Below are 14,735 nucleotides of genomic sequence, written 5' to 3' on the forward strand. Positions count from 1 at the left end.
TCATTAGGAGGAAGGCTCCAAATACTCTAAACCCTCTAGCTGCCACTCACAGGTGGGAGGGGTCTGGGGAAAGGGTTGGCGAACTCCCACATCCAGGAAGTCCAGCCCAGAGATAGAAAGTCTCGGACACAGAGGGGAGAGAAAGGAGCTCCCTTCCAGCTTTGAGAAAGGACCCCCAGAGCAAGCTCTTGTCCAAGAGCAAGGAGGACCCCGGAGTAGATGCTTAACCAGGAAGCGGTGGACACAGTGGCATAGCTAGGTGGGGCGCCAGGGGAGCGGCTGCTCCGCCAAACGGAGTTATGCCGGCGCCTATTTTTTTCTCATGTTTAATTAAAAATGTGCGCCGGCGGAAGTCCGCTTTCACGCCGCATTCGCTCCCCCTGCGCCGTCAACCTGGCTCCGCTTCTGGGTGGACATGAGACTTGCAGAGGGTAAGCGGGTTATCTAGCCCAGGGCAAATAGGACCTGAAATAGACACTCGGCCAAGAAGTGGTGGAACTGGATGGTGTAAGCCCCTGTAGAGAAGGGCAGCCTGAGACAGGAGGTGGATGAGGAATAGCCCTGGTGCTGAACAAGAGGCTTGACAAAAGTGTTGGAGAAGTTTTATTTGAGCCTTTGGAGGCTTCCATTGGCTAAAGAACTGTTTTGTTAATTAAAGCAGCCTGGGGGGAGGGCTGGTGTGTGAGGATATGGCAAGAGAGGAGGCTGCCCCAACCCTTAAGGCTGAGAAGTAAAAAGCCAGGGCTGTGTGTTGAGGGGTTTGTATTGGGAACGGTTTAACTGTGGAGAAGACTGGAGGGAACAAACTTGCCTTAGAACTGTAGATGAAAAAGTGGAAAGAGAGAGTAATAGTGTGGGAGTGAGAGTGACAGCTGCACAACCCCGGGGGGGAGGGGGGGGGGGCAGGACTGGCCTAAAGTATAGGAAGCCCAGAGGAGAGACTGTTGTGCCAACTTTGGCACAGATACTGCAGGGTTAGTGGGGCAGGAGAAGCCAAGTCTGGGTTTAAATATTTGAAAGCGTAATGAGAAAACCTTGTGATTGCTGATGGCTTTTGAACTTTGTTTTATGGGAGGAAGAACAGTTGTAGACAGAAAATGTTGGCAGCTAGCTAATCTGTGTGGAAGCCTGCTCATGACGCCGTGGTTGAACTTACCAATTTTGAAACAGCAATCGATGCTCTTAGCAAATAACATGCAAATGAGATGCGTGGAAATTCTGCAAGCGGCTTATTAGGGAAATCACCTAGCGTATGCATTGATGTTATACACACGCTTAGGGAAAAAAGGCAACAACATTTCACACACGTGCAGATACTATTTCACCCTTCTCTGCTCAGATGGTGCACATCCTATTCTTTCTCCAGGCATGTCTTCAGAAAGGATTGGCATTGGGTTCTCTCAAAGTTCAGGTTGCAGCTTTGGCCTGTTTCAGGGGCTGACTACAGAAGATGTCTCTTGCAACTCACCTGGATATCGTTCGAGTCTTGTGGGGAGCAGTCCGCCTAGGGCCTCTTTCGTACACCGTGCCCAGAGTGGAACCTTAATTTAGTTCTTTGGGCTCTTCAGATGCCTCCTTTTGAGCTACTCAGGAAGGCCTTCTTGAAAGATCTTATGCTTAAAGACACAGTGGCTGTTTCGTCGGCACTTAACATTTTGGAACTTCAGGCTCGCTCTTGTCAGGATCCTTTTTTTGCTTTTTGGAGGCAGGGGTCTCCCTGTGTATGGTTCCTTTCTTCTTCCAAAAGTGGTATCTGCATTTCATCTCAACCAATCTGTGGAACTTCTGTCCTTTTTCACAGAAAGGATGAGGAGGCTCAGTTTTTTCATCTTTGAAGCTTCTCTTTGTGCATACCGTGTTTCCCCGAAAATAGGACCTACCACGAAAATAAGACCTACCGGGGTTTTCCTGCAAATTTAAAATATAAGACATCCCCCCAAAAGTAAGACCAAACTTTTTTTTTTTAAGCAGGGCCGCCGAGAGCCACCCGAGGTCGCCGGCCCCCCCCCCCCTCTGTCGCTCCCGGAACTAACCTGAAGCTCCTTTCACCTTCGCAAGTTCGGATTTGAAGCAGCAGCGCAGCAGGGCAGACCTCTCCTTCCTTCCATGTCCCGCCCTCGCCTGACGTTCAGGTTAGTTCCGGGAGTGACGGGGGGGGGGGGGCGACCAATGTTTCCCAGAAAATAAGACATTCCCCCGAAAATAAGACTTAGCGTGTTTTGGGGAGGAAAAATAAATATAAGACAGTGTCTGTCTTATTTTCGGGGAAACACAGTAGTCCTCATTTGTGACTTCCAGATAATCTAATGAGGTTTTTTTTTGTGCCTTTTTTGTTAAACAGAGGCTTGGCCTCATGGCTTCTAAGCCCGCAATTTCTAGATGGCTTATTTGCTTGCAGGGAAGCAAGGTCCTCCAGCCTTGCAAGCTCATTCAAGGACGCATAGAGTGACATCCTGGGCAGAACCTACCTTACTGTCTCTGGCAGATAACTTGCAAGGCGGCAATGTGGTCAATGCTCTATACCTTTGCCAACAGAAGACGAATGAACAATATCGATGTCTCTGGTGACTAAGGAAGAAGAGAACTCCTTAGCCTTAACCCTCGTCCCTGAAGAAAGCAATTGAAACCCGCGGAGTCAGGCGGTTCCAGGGGAAGGCGTGTGATGTACATTGAAAATCAGTATTTTTTTACAGCGAGGCGAGATAAGTGCACAGCTTTTCACCAAGTATATATATATTTTTAAAGATAATGTGATTATTATAGCACTGTGGTGTTGGGAAGCAAAATGAGAAAGTCTCCCAAAAAACTTCTTTAGAGCAACCCGATGAAAGAAGTGCTATACCACTTTATAGCAGCATCATTGTCTGCATGAACAGTGGAAGATATCTGAGGGTTCTCTATATGAAAAAAAATATATGTATGAGTTTATACTGGTGTGAGCTGTGACATTAAGTATTTCATATAATTTTGGTGGTTCCAGGGGTGTGCTGGTAAATTGTTAACAGGGGGCTCTCTCTCGCCAGCAAAATAAAAGAGAATTCAGGAGGGGGCCCAAGCCCACATTTTGGGATCCGTTTATTAAAGTAGCCATGGAGAACCAGCTCCCAAAATTCTTAAAAACTTAACAAACGGCTCTCGAGAGCCTGCTCCAGCACACCACTGGGTGGTTCTATACCTTTGCCAAGCACTACAGGGTGGATGTTGTGGTGCACTTGGAAGCCCGTTTTGGGCCTCGGTTCTCAGGGCAGCAGAAGGAGGACACATCCACTTTAGGGACTGGTTTTGAACATCCCATAGGTTCTGGAATAGTGGGAAGCTACGTAATAGGGGAAAAATAACCACATCCACATCCATTGGAGAAGAGGAATAATAAAAGAAATAATACCTTCTAAAGAAGCCAAGACTAAGACTTAAAAAAAAAAAAATCAGCTAGGAGGTCCTAAACTATTAACCCACTTATGATAATAATATTTATTCTTCCTATCTAATATCAGTCTCTCCAACTGCTCTGGCTCAAAGAAAACATTTTGCATCCAACAAAGTAATTAAACACTTTGAAGGAAACTTTAAGAAAACTGTAGCACCTAATGACCTGAATCTTCCCTTCACAAAACAAGACATCTTTCCTTTTAAAATATTTCTTCAAAACCATAACCTTTTTCCAGTTCTGAGGGAAAAGCAACCAGGAGTTTGGCTCTAGAAGCAATGCCATGTTGACGTCTTTAAAAAGGCAGTCAAATTTTCTGTCATTAACTTGATGTGACAATGCTACTGAGGCCAAAATTAGAATGATTTTCTTTCCATTAGTCCTTCCCGCTGTTCCAGAGGCCCGGCCGAGGTTTCTGAGATGTTTAGTCAGTGCGAAGTAGTGGGTCAAGTAACGACCTATCAGCTTGCATGGTGCTTCTGTATATCTTTGGTTCTCTACAAGTTGTCCAGAGATGAGGTCCACAAATGTTTGTTCATCTGGTTAGTGTTAGGATAGTGAGGAGTTTCAAGATTGTTTTGTTTTATTGTCCTTACTGCTTGCCTACATAAATACTGAGGAGCTAGACTGGATGCTAAGAGAGCTCAGTTTTCAGTTCTCTAGCTCCACCTGCTGGTTGATAGAAAACTGTCCCACAGGTTCTGGACTAATGGAAAGAAAATGATCAGGTAAGACCTAATTTCTCCATTGTTTTTTTTTTTTAGTGTGCATTTGTTTATGTATTTAGAATTATATTTATAATTTTTTAAATGTCATTTTAGTTTTACCCCTGAGGCAAACTTATGTAGATTCAAAAAATTTGTTACATCCCAGACAATCGGGTTTCAGGAAAGGTCACAGTACAGAGACTATTCTGACTTCACTGTTAAGTGAAATCCATGCAAAATTAGAACTCGGTTATATTGCCCTGGTAGTTTAATTAGATTTGTCTGCGGCCTTCGACCTAATCAATCACAACTTACTCATTGATAGATTGAGTGAGATTGGTATTTCAGGGACAACTATGAAATGGTTTATATCCTTCCTAACGAATCGTTCATTTAAAGTAGTTCAGCAGCAATCCTGTTCTACATCCTACAACTTATCATGTGGAGTTCCTCAGGGCTCGGTCTTATCTCCACTACTGTTCAACTTATACATCAGTCCCCTGGCGCTCCTCATTCAAACAATGGGTATCAGTTTTTACTCATATGCAGATGATTTTCTGCTTATCCATTATGTTAGACCATCGAACATAGATCTTACACCCATTCAAATATGCTTGGATAAAGTAGCAGACTGGTTGACAACACATCAGCTGGTACTGAACCCGGATAAGACTACTACATCTTGGATAGTAGGGCAAGGCACATATCCCTCTGTGGTACCTGTGCTATTTGGTCAGAATATTCCAATAGTTAAGTCTTTTAGATATCTCGGGGTCATTATTGATTCCGCATTGACCTTTGAGGAACAAGTATCCGATGTAGTGAAAAAATCTTTCTTTCATCTGAGACGGCTTCGGTCAGTCAGAAATTCAATAAGTAAGGACTCTCTCAAAACGCTGACATCGGCATATATTACTTCACGTTTAGACTACTGTAACATTGTATATGCTGGGATTACTCAAGCAAACTTAAAGCGATTACAAAGAATTCAAAATACAGCAGCACGTATGATCTGTAGGGCCCGGAGGGATGATCGAGCAACACCTTTATTGCATCATCTGCACTGGCTCCCGGTCGAAGCAAGAATAAAGTTTAAGGCTCTTGTCCTGACACACAAAGTCTTTCACACATTAAACCCTAGCTACTTGTCGAATTTAACAATCCCCTACACCGCTATGCGAACTCTCAGATCCCTAACAGATAATAGGTTAGTCATTCCCCCTCTTACTAAGGCTAGGTGGGAATCTACACGGAGATCGGCTTTTTTCTACCTGTCACCCTCCCTTTGGAATAGCCTTCCAAAGGAGATCAGATTAGAGAAATCTTATCTCCATTACCGAAAACTTCTGAAAACCTTTCTCTTTATAAGCTACGTAGAACAGAACTTAGCATAATGAGATAAGGTCAAAAAGACAAAGAAAAATGGGATAGCTTAACTGGATATTAGATTTTTAACTTGTATTGATTTATTATGTAGTTTATCTTGATTGCTGTGCTTTCCTGTCATGAATGGAATTCCTATGTCTGTTTATTTGTATATACCAATTTTTTTATATATATGTAAACCGTTCTGTTTTGCAGATGCAATAAGATACGGTATATAAATTAACATAAAAATAAAATAGTGGGCAAAATGTGGATCCTGTCAGGTACTCTTGTTAATAAAGGTGTTTCTGTGAGAACTGTAGGAGTTTTGTTTTTCTGCAGTCTACACTATTTTCGGATCAGAAGAGCTTCTCGTTTTGCTGACACTCTACTAGTTAACATTTATAAAGCGCTACCGGGGTTACGCAGCGCTGTACAATTTAACACAGAGGACAGTCCCTGCTCGAAGGAGCTTACAATCTAAAGGACAAAAAAGTGCAGTCAATCAAATTGGGGGCAGTCTAGATTTCCTGGATAGAGGTACAATGGTTAGGTGCCGAAAGCGACATTGAAGAGGTGGGCTTTGAGCAAGGATTTGAAGATGGGCAGGGAGGGGGCCTGGCGTATGGGCTCAGGGAGTTTATTCCAAGCATGGGGTGAGGCGAGGCAGAAAGGGCGGAGCCTGGAGTTGGCGGTGGTGGAGAAGGGTACTGACAGGAGGGATTTGTCCTGTGAGCGGAGGTTATGGGTAGGAGCGTAAGGGGAGATGAGGGTAGAGAGGTAATGAGGGGCTGCAGATTGGGTGCATTTGTAGGTTAATAAGAGAAGCTTGAACTGTATGCGGTATCTGATCGGGAGCCAGTGAAGTGACTTGAGGAGAGGGGTGATATGAGCATATCGGTCCAGGCGGAGGATAAGACACTCTATAGAATTGCTCCTTAAATATATGAAGGTTCTAGCACAGGTTGTCGGTCCTATGTATTTTAGTGACCGTATAATCTGCCCAATGGTTAAACTGGCCGTTTGTCCCACTTTATAGTATTGGATGTTAGGACCATGCTCCTTATTTAATGCGGTATGGGAGGAAAGTGGATCATTGTGTAGAAAGAGGTGATGAGGAGAGGGAGGGAAAATAAGGGGAGCATATGGAAGTTAAAGGAAATTACATTCCCCATCCACACACAACTCTCATATGGTCCAAGACCGAGGCACTATGATGCTGTTTGATCTTTGTAAAATTGTCTTGGATAGAAAATGTTTTTAAATGACAAAAAAAAATTGTTTTTCTCTTATCAGAAAATCAGAGCGGTTTATGATACAAATCCTACAAAGTTTAAAACACTACAGCAGATTTTGGAAGGTGAGAAGGAAATGCACGCGTCACAGTGGCCAAAAGTAGGAGGAACCCTGGCTCTGATGTGGTTAAAAAGGTGAGTCTTAATCCTCCGGCATACGATGAACCCTGTTGCTGGTGGCTTCTGTATTCTCTAGTGTTGTTCTAGGTGGACGTCAAGCTCTTGGTACCCGGTAGATGAGCATGGATGTGCAAGGACACATGGACATTTGGTGCTGTTCCAAATTACTTCGGATCTACTGCAATCTGCTTACATAGTCAAAACATCTTAACTGGGATAACTTCAAGCTTGATGTAGTAGCGCTACTGTGTTAAGAGGTGCTCTGTGCCACAAAAGGGACCGTGAAAATTGGTAGCACACTTCACTAAATCTAGGCCTTAATTTGTTTTCAATGTAACTCTTTAGGCTTATGTTCTGAAGTGAAAAAAGGCTCATGAGAACACTGAGCGCTTACCTGTGCATGTTATTTGCACTCTGAGATTATAGAATTCTGGCACTTATGCACGTGCATGTTAGGCGCTAAACAGTTTTCTATAATCTCAGCGTGCAAATGCAGGCGGCGTTCACGTGTTCGGGGCCTGGGCTCTCCCACAATTAAGGCTCGTGTTTTACAGAATAGTTTAATTTACACACCATTTAGGTGGATACAGTGGTGGAAATAAGTATTTGATCCCTTGCTGATTTTGTAAGTTTGCCCACTGACAAAGACATGAGCAGCCCATAATTGAAGGGTAGGTTATTGGTAACAGTGAGAGATAGCACATCACAAATTAAATCCGGAAAATCACATTGTGGAAAGTATATGAATTTATTTGCATTCTGCAGAGGGAAATAAGTATTTAATCCCTCTGGCAAACAAGACCTAATACTTGGTGGCAAAACCCTTGTTGGCAAGCACAGCGGTCAGACGTCTTCTGTAGTTGATGATGAGGTTTGCACACATGTCAGGAGGAATTTTGGTCCACTCCTCTTTGCAGATCATCTCTAAATCATTAAGAGTTCTGGGCTGTCGCTTGGCAACTCGCAGCTTCAGCTCCCTCCATAAGTTTTCAATGGGATTAAGGTCTGGTGACTGGCTAGGCCACTCCATGACCCTAATGTGCTTCTTCCTGAGCCACTCCTTTGTTGCCTTGGCTGTATGTTTTGGGTCATTGTCGTGCTGGAAGACCCAGCCACGACCCATTTTTAAGGCCCTGGCGGAGGGAAGGAGGTTGTCACTCAGAATTGTACGGTACATGGCCCCATCCATTCTCCCATTGATGCGGTGAAGTAGTCCTGTGCCCTTAGCAGAGAAACACCCCCAAAACATAACATTTCCACCTCCATGCTTGACAGTGGGGACGGTGTTCTTTGGGTCATAGGCAGCATTTCTCTTCCTCCAAACACGGCGAGTTGAGTTCATGCCAAAGAGCTCAATTTTTGTCTCATCTGACCACAGCACCTTCTCCCAATCACTCTCGGCATCATCCAGGTGTTCACTGGCAAACTTCAGACGGGCCGTCACATGTGCCTTCCGGAGCAGGGGGACCTTGCGGGCACTGCAGGATTGCAATCCGTTATGTCGTAATGTGTTACCAATGGTTTTCGTGGTGACAGCGGTCCCAGCTGCCTTGAGATCATTGACAAGTTCCCCCCTTGTAGTTGTAGGCTGATTTCTAACCTTCCTCATGATCAAGGATACCCCACGAGGTGAGATTTTGCGTGGAGCCCCAGATCTTTGTCGATTGACAGTCATTTTGTACTTCTTCCATTTTCTTACTATGGCACCAACAGTTGTCTCCTTCTCGCCCAGCGTCTTACTGATGGTTTTGTAGCCCATTCCAGCCTTGTGCAGGTGTATGATCTTGTCCCTGACATCCTTAGACAGCTCCTTGCTCTTGGCCATTTTGTAGAGGTTAGAGTCTGACTGATTCACTTAGTCTGTGGACAGGTGTCTTTCATACAGGTGACCATTGCCGACAGCTGTCTGTCATGCAGGTAACGAGTTGATTTGGAGCATCTACCTGGTCTGTAGGGGCCAGATCTCTTACTGGTTGGTGGGGGATCAAATACTTATTTCCCTCTGCAGAATGCAAATAAATTCATATACTTTCCACAATGTGATTTTCCGGATTTAATTTGTGATGTGCTATCTCTCACTGTTACCAATAACCTACCCTTCAATTATGGGCTGCTCATGTCTTTGTCAGTGGGCAAACTTACAAAATCAGCAAGGGATCAAATACTTATTTCCACCACTGTACATTTTCACCTTCCATAGACATGGCTTAAGTGTTTTCACATAAAGGACCAGCTCCTTGTGACCTTGGGCAAGTCACTTAACCCTCCATTGCCCCAGATATAAGAACTTAGATTGTGAGCCCACTAAGAAAGTACCTGCATATGATGTGTACAGCGCTGCATAAGTCTAGTAACGCTATAAAAATGATTAGTAGTAATAGTAGTAGAACCTTGTTTTTTGCTGTGTATGAAAATAGTAACTTTATTTATTAGGATTTATTTCCTGCCTTTTTCAAGGAATTCACTCAAGGCGGTGTACAGTAAGAATAGATCAAACATGACCAGTAGGCAATTAGAGCAGTAAAAATATTCGAACAACAACAATACAAAATATGGCATGGTATACTACTTGCAATGACTACACAATACGTAATAGAACATTATAATTGGTAGTGAGGGGTAAGGCAAAGTTGTAACATATAGATGAATTAGAAAGTAAGGTGATTGATTTGAAGAAAGTTGCACTTGAGGTCAGAGAGATGGTTAAATATTATCTCAGCTAGGGTAGGAGTGGATAAGCATGAAACTTTGCTCTCCTAATGTCTCTTTCATTTTCCTTATGTCTCTGCATGCTTCCAAATTTCAGATCAAAGTCATTGCATTGTGTTGCAGCATAAAAGATCCTCCTTCAGTTTTGCATCTGTCTAGTCTCATGTCTGTAGATTTTTGCGGGGTTAAATATTTGTGGTGCAGATGTTTGTAATTACTACCACTTATTTGATACGTTGTCCCAGGTGTGTACTGGAATATTTTTCATTGGTGTCCTTTTTCCAGTTTTGAGAGCTTTTTTTTCTCCTAGAGAATTACACAATTAAGTGCAGGGTCTAATGGGTTTAACGTCAACCTCTGAACCTATGAGAACAAAAATATATCAAGCTGTAGATATTGTTAAAATCTTCCTGGGCTGGCCCAGGTCTCTAAAGGGAGCAGGGTTGAGTCCTACATCTTCTGGGTTGGCCAAGGGTGGAGTAAGTTCATGACCCCTGCTGAAGACCCACTAGAGTGGGTAAAGACAGATATTAACATAGGGGAGAATCTCCAGGCAGCTGTAAATGAAGGTTTCTCATGCTGGATCGCAACCTTGATTCTGATTCAAGATGGAAGGGAAAAACAGGAGGAAACTGGTAGACCAAATTAAAGAAGAAATCGCTGTCCATTGTGGTAGTCTTTCAACGGATTCAAGAGTTTGGTCATTATTCTGGCATTGCTCAATGTTTTCACCAGCCTTTAAATTGAGGAAAGCTCCCAAATGGCAGAGTGGGGAACCCCAGTAGAAATAGAAATTGAACCTTTCTGCAGTTCGTCTTCTCCAAACCAGATTTGCCAGTTCTTCCCTGCCTCTTGAGTAACATTTCACATTTTAATAGTTCACTAGAGTCCATCTCCTCTATAAATCACTTTGCTAGGCATCGGAGTTCTGGGGCCATGGCATAGATCAAGTTAGAGCAGTCAAACCCTTTTTAGTTAACCCAGTGTGCCTTTTTCAGGAAAGGAGCCCTTTGTACATTTAACACTGCTTAAGTAGCACTTTTTTCTTTCACAGAGGTTTGAAGTTTATTCAAGTTTTGCTACAGAGCATTGCAGATGGCGAGAGAGATGAACAGAACCCAAATTCAATCAAAGTCAATGCGACCAAAGCGTATGAAATCGCACTAAAGAAATACCACGGCTGGATGGTGCAGAAGCTGTTCAGTGTAAGCTCAAAGAAGCTGTGTCTGCCTGCTTCTCTTTACAAAGCAGCCCTAGGACAGAGAGAAGGCCGATTTTAATGCCAGAGCTTTTTATTTTAAAGCTGATTAAAATTATTCATCCCAAATCTAGTGCATTGGGGACTGGGTTAGGAAAGCTAACTTTCTCTCTACTAAGCCAGAATTGGGACTATATCCTTCCTAAGGCTGGGTGTACGGAATAATCATAGTGCTATGTTTTGTTTTTTTGTTACATTTGTACCCCGCGCTTTCCCACTCATGGCAGGCTCAATGCGGCTTACGTGGGGCAATGGAGGGTTAAGTGACTTGCCCAGAGTCACAAGGAGCTGCCTGTGCCTGAAGTGGGAATAGAACTCAGTTCCTCAGGACCAAAGTCCACCACCCTAACCACTAGGCCACTCCTCCACTGTTGCTACTATTTGAGATTCTACATGGAATGTTACTATTCCACTAGCAACATTCCATGTAGAAGTCGGCCCTTGAAGATCACCAATGTGGCTGCGCATCCCACTGGGCCACCAGGGATTTTTTTTGGGGGGGGGTTCGGGGGACTGGAGGTCCACCAGATCTCCAGCCCCCCCGTGAACTTGTGTTAGGGGGGTGCGAGGGGGGGGGACTGGAGGCAGGGTTGCCAGGTGGAAAATTTTTTTCCCACCCAAAGGCGCCCAAATCCAGCCCAAAACCCGCCCAAACTCAAACCCCGCCCCTGACACCCCCGCCCCTGCCTCCGCCGTCATCGGCCCCGCCTCTGCCGTCATCTCCCCCCCCCCCCTCTCTCAATTTGGGCTTGGGCCCACAAAGTCTGCTGGATTAGCTGGCAGGGGTCCCCAAGCCCTGCCAGCAGAAGCTTTTCTGTGGTTATATTGGAGTGGAGGAGTGGCCTAGTGGTTAGGGTGGTGGACTTTGGTCCTGAGGAACTGAGTTCAATTCCCACTTCAGGCACAGGCAGCTCCTTGTGACTCTGGGCAAGTCACTTAACCCTCCATTGCCCCATGTAAGCCGCATTGAGCCTGCCATGAGTGGGAAAGCGCAGGGTACAAATGTAACAAAAATAAAATAGATACTATTGGAGATTCTACATGGAATGTTGCTATTCCACTAGCAACATTCCATGTAGAAGGCTGCGCAGACTTCTGTTTCTGTGAGTCTGACGTCCTGCACGTACGTGCAGGACGTCAGACTCGCAGAAGCAGAAGCCTGCGCGGCCACATTGGTGATCTGCAAGGGCCGACTTCTACACGGAATGTTGCTAGTGGAATAGCAACATTCCATGTAGAATCTCAAATAGTAGCAACAGTGGAGGAGCGGCCCAGTGGTTAGGGTGGTGGACTTTGGTCCTGGGGAACTGAGGAACTGAGTTCGATTCCTGGCCCAGGCAGCTCCTTGTGACTCTGGGCAAGTCACTTAACCCTCCATTGCCTGCCGCATTGAGCCTGCCATGAGTGGAAAAAAGTGCGGGGTACAAATGTAACAAAAATAAAAAATATATATATATATTTGCCGCCACGCTTTCTGCCCTGCTCCCCCCTCCCTCCCGCGCATGCTTGGTTTTAATAAAATTGAGCATGCTCTGGCATTTATTAAAGAAACTGTCTGTATTTTTGACTTCCATTAGGCTGCTGTTTGTGTTGCTCCTTACAAAGTTGACTTCCTAAAGGCGCTCTCCAAAGGACAGAACGTGAAGGAGGAGGAATGCTTAGAAAAAATCCGGCAGTTTTTACTGAATTTCACAGCCACGATCGACGCAATTTATGAAATGTACACGAAGATGAATGCAGAGCTGGATTATAAAGCATAACGTTTTGCACTGAACTTTCTCACCGATGATACTGACAGTATGTCTAATCTTGCTTCCCCATAAACTACCTTAATCACTGTGAATGGAGGCGGATCTGGTTACGAGCGCCGCCTGGAGCATCCTCACTTTGCAACGTGTACGCATGGTGCTCAAGTTTCTCTTGGCCTATGCAAAAGCAATAGTCTAATACTTGAGTGACTTTGGTCCTTTTATGTGTCTTCCCATTTTAAGAGTGATAAATAGCCTCCCTAAATGCTTTTTAATTTGCTCTATTTTATACTAAGTAGTCATTTTATTACCGAAAAGTTAGATATTCATGTTGACATCTGAACTCTTAATGTACACTGTATTTACATAGATCTGACTGCCTGTAGAGATGGTGAACGACATGGGCATTTTTAATGTTGGTAACATTTTCTATGCCATTTTTAACCCAACCTTCATGATCCCCCCCCCCCCCCCCCCACCCAACACTTCCTCCCAAAAAAAGACTTTGGGTATTTTTTTTTGTCATGCCATCATTAGGGCACATTATTGGTGACATTGCCCCCTCCCCCCAAAAAGTCACAAAATTAAAAAAAAAACAAAAAAAACCTGTAGAAGACAGGAGAAGTTAAAGAAAATGAAAGCTTTTGACATCTGTACAACTAAGCAGTATGTGTTCCGTTTCTACTGTAACGTTTTACAAGCCCTCTTCACGTTTGAGATGTACATAAACCAACACTTAAATGTTACTGTGCATAAACATTTAAGTCCCATTTTACAAAGCTGGGATCTGTATTTCTCAAAACTTAAATGCATGCAAATGCAAGAGGGTGTGGACTGGGCGGGACAAAGGCATTCAAAGTTTATTCCCCATTTTAAAAGGGGGCTAAAATGCTCTGTGTGCTTAAAGATCAACAGGAGTTACACCTGCTACCAAGTAGGTTGAGGATTTGGTAACAGCTGCTATTAAGCTGCACTCCACTGGAGGGATTGGTGGTGAGGGAGGGGTTTACTCCCCTTAATAGTGCCTATAGTTTTTGTCACCGCCAAACTGGCACAGGAAACCAATCTCCGTGACAGTGCTGAGACACTACGTTTGTTTTTCTAAAATGGCAAAGAAATGTGTATGTGGTGGCTTTTCAAACCCACTGAATTTTTCAACGTTTGTTTGGTCTTTTTTTTTTTTTTTTTTCTAGAAAGGATGTTCGTGCTGCCTGCATTTGGTGCATACATATCCATTTCTCCTGTGTTTTAAAACAGCCTCCATGTCAGTAAATACTAGTGAAGCTTGAGTCTTCCTGACCCAGTCTTCTGCATCCTTTCTGAAATGGAGGCTGCTTATGTCTTTGCACTTGGGGCCATTAACAAAGCATGAAAGTAGCCACCCTATTGGTTCAGAATGTTAATGTTAACCAGCCCTCTCTTTGCCTTAAGTGACTTTAAATATTACAGAATCCAGTGTACATAAGCTGCATTTGTGTTACAATTACCCCTTTTTTCAGGGATAGTCTTAGTGTGGGGTAAGACCTATTACACTTGGATTTGTATGTAGTGTCTTTGTTTCATAAAGTTAGAGCCCTTAATTGTGCTTTGTGGTGTAGACAGCCTTACTTTACAGTAGCAGCTAGCACAACTACAGGGCTGAGGGGGAATGTTTTAATGAGAAATAATTAATATTAAAATGCTCTATTTATGACTATACTGGAGTCTCCTGTCAATTTTGGGGTTTCAGCAATCACGTATATTCATATGTCCTATGCATAAGACCACAGTAGACTGCTTAAGATCAATAGCAATTTTTTTCTCCTCTCGTATTCTTTTCTGTGTTCATGTTCCCGTTTCCAAGCTTTGGGCAGTCAAATGCCAAAATTGCCTCCATCTGATGCTTTCCAGTGCCATGACCTCCCCAGTGGTTGAGGTTCCACAGTGTAAGCCTTTACGATCTAAGAGGTTCTTTTAATAAGGCACGCTCATATTTTTAGCGTGCGCTAATGTGGGCACGCTAAACGTTAGAGACGCCAGTGCATTCCTATGGGCATATCTAACGTTTAACGTGCCCACAATTTTAGCGCACGCTAAAAACGTGAGCACACCGTAGTAAAAGACACC

General features: G+C 43.9%; 1 protein-coding gene across 1 annotated transcript in view; it reads left to right on the forward strand.

Annotated features, from left to right (window-relative positions):
• The window catches only part of GLTP (glycolipid transfer protein), a 75,056-nt gene extending 60,729 nt beyond the window's left edge, over positions 1-14,327 (forward strand). Inside the window, exons 3-5 of the mRNA XM_030219188.1 lie at positions 6,796-6,929; positions 10,678-10,828; positions 12,459-14,327. Of these exons, the coding sequence (XP_030075048.1) occupies positions 6,796-6,929; positions 10,678-10,828; positions 12,459-12,641 (468 nt within the window). The 3' untranslated portion in view covers positions 12,642-14,327. The remainder of the gene's footprint in view (positions 1-6,795; positions 6,930-10,677; positions 10,829-12,458) is intronic.
• The last annotated feature ends 408 nt before the right edge of the window (positions 14,328-14,735 follow it).

Source organism: Microcaecilia unicolor, chromosome 11 (assembly GCF_901765095.1).
Source record: "Microcaecilia unicolor chromosome 11, aMicUni1.1, whole genome shotgun sequence".
Taxonomy (NCBI): domain Eukaryota; kingdom Metazoa; phylum Chordata; class Amphibia; order Gymnophiona; family Siphonopidae; genus Microcaecilia; species Microcaecilia unicolor.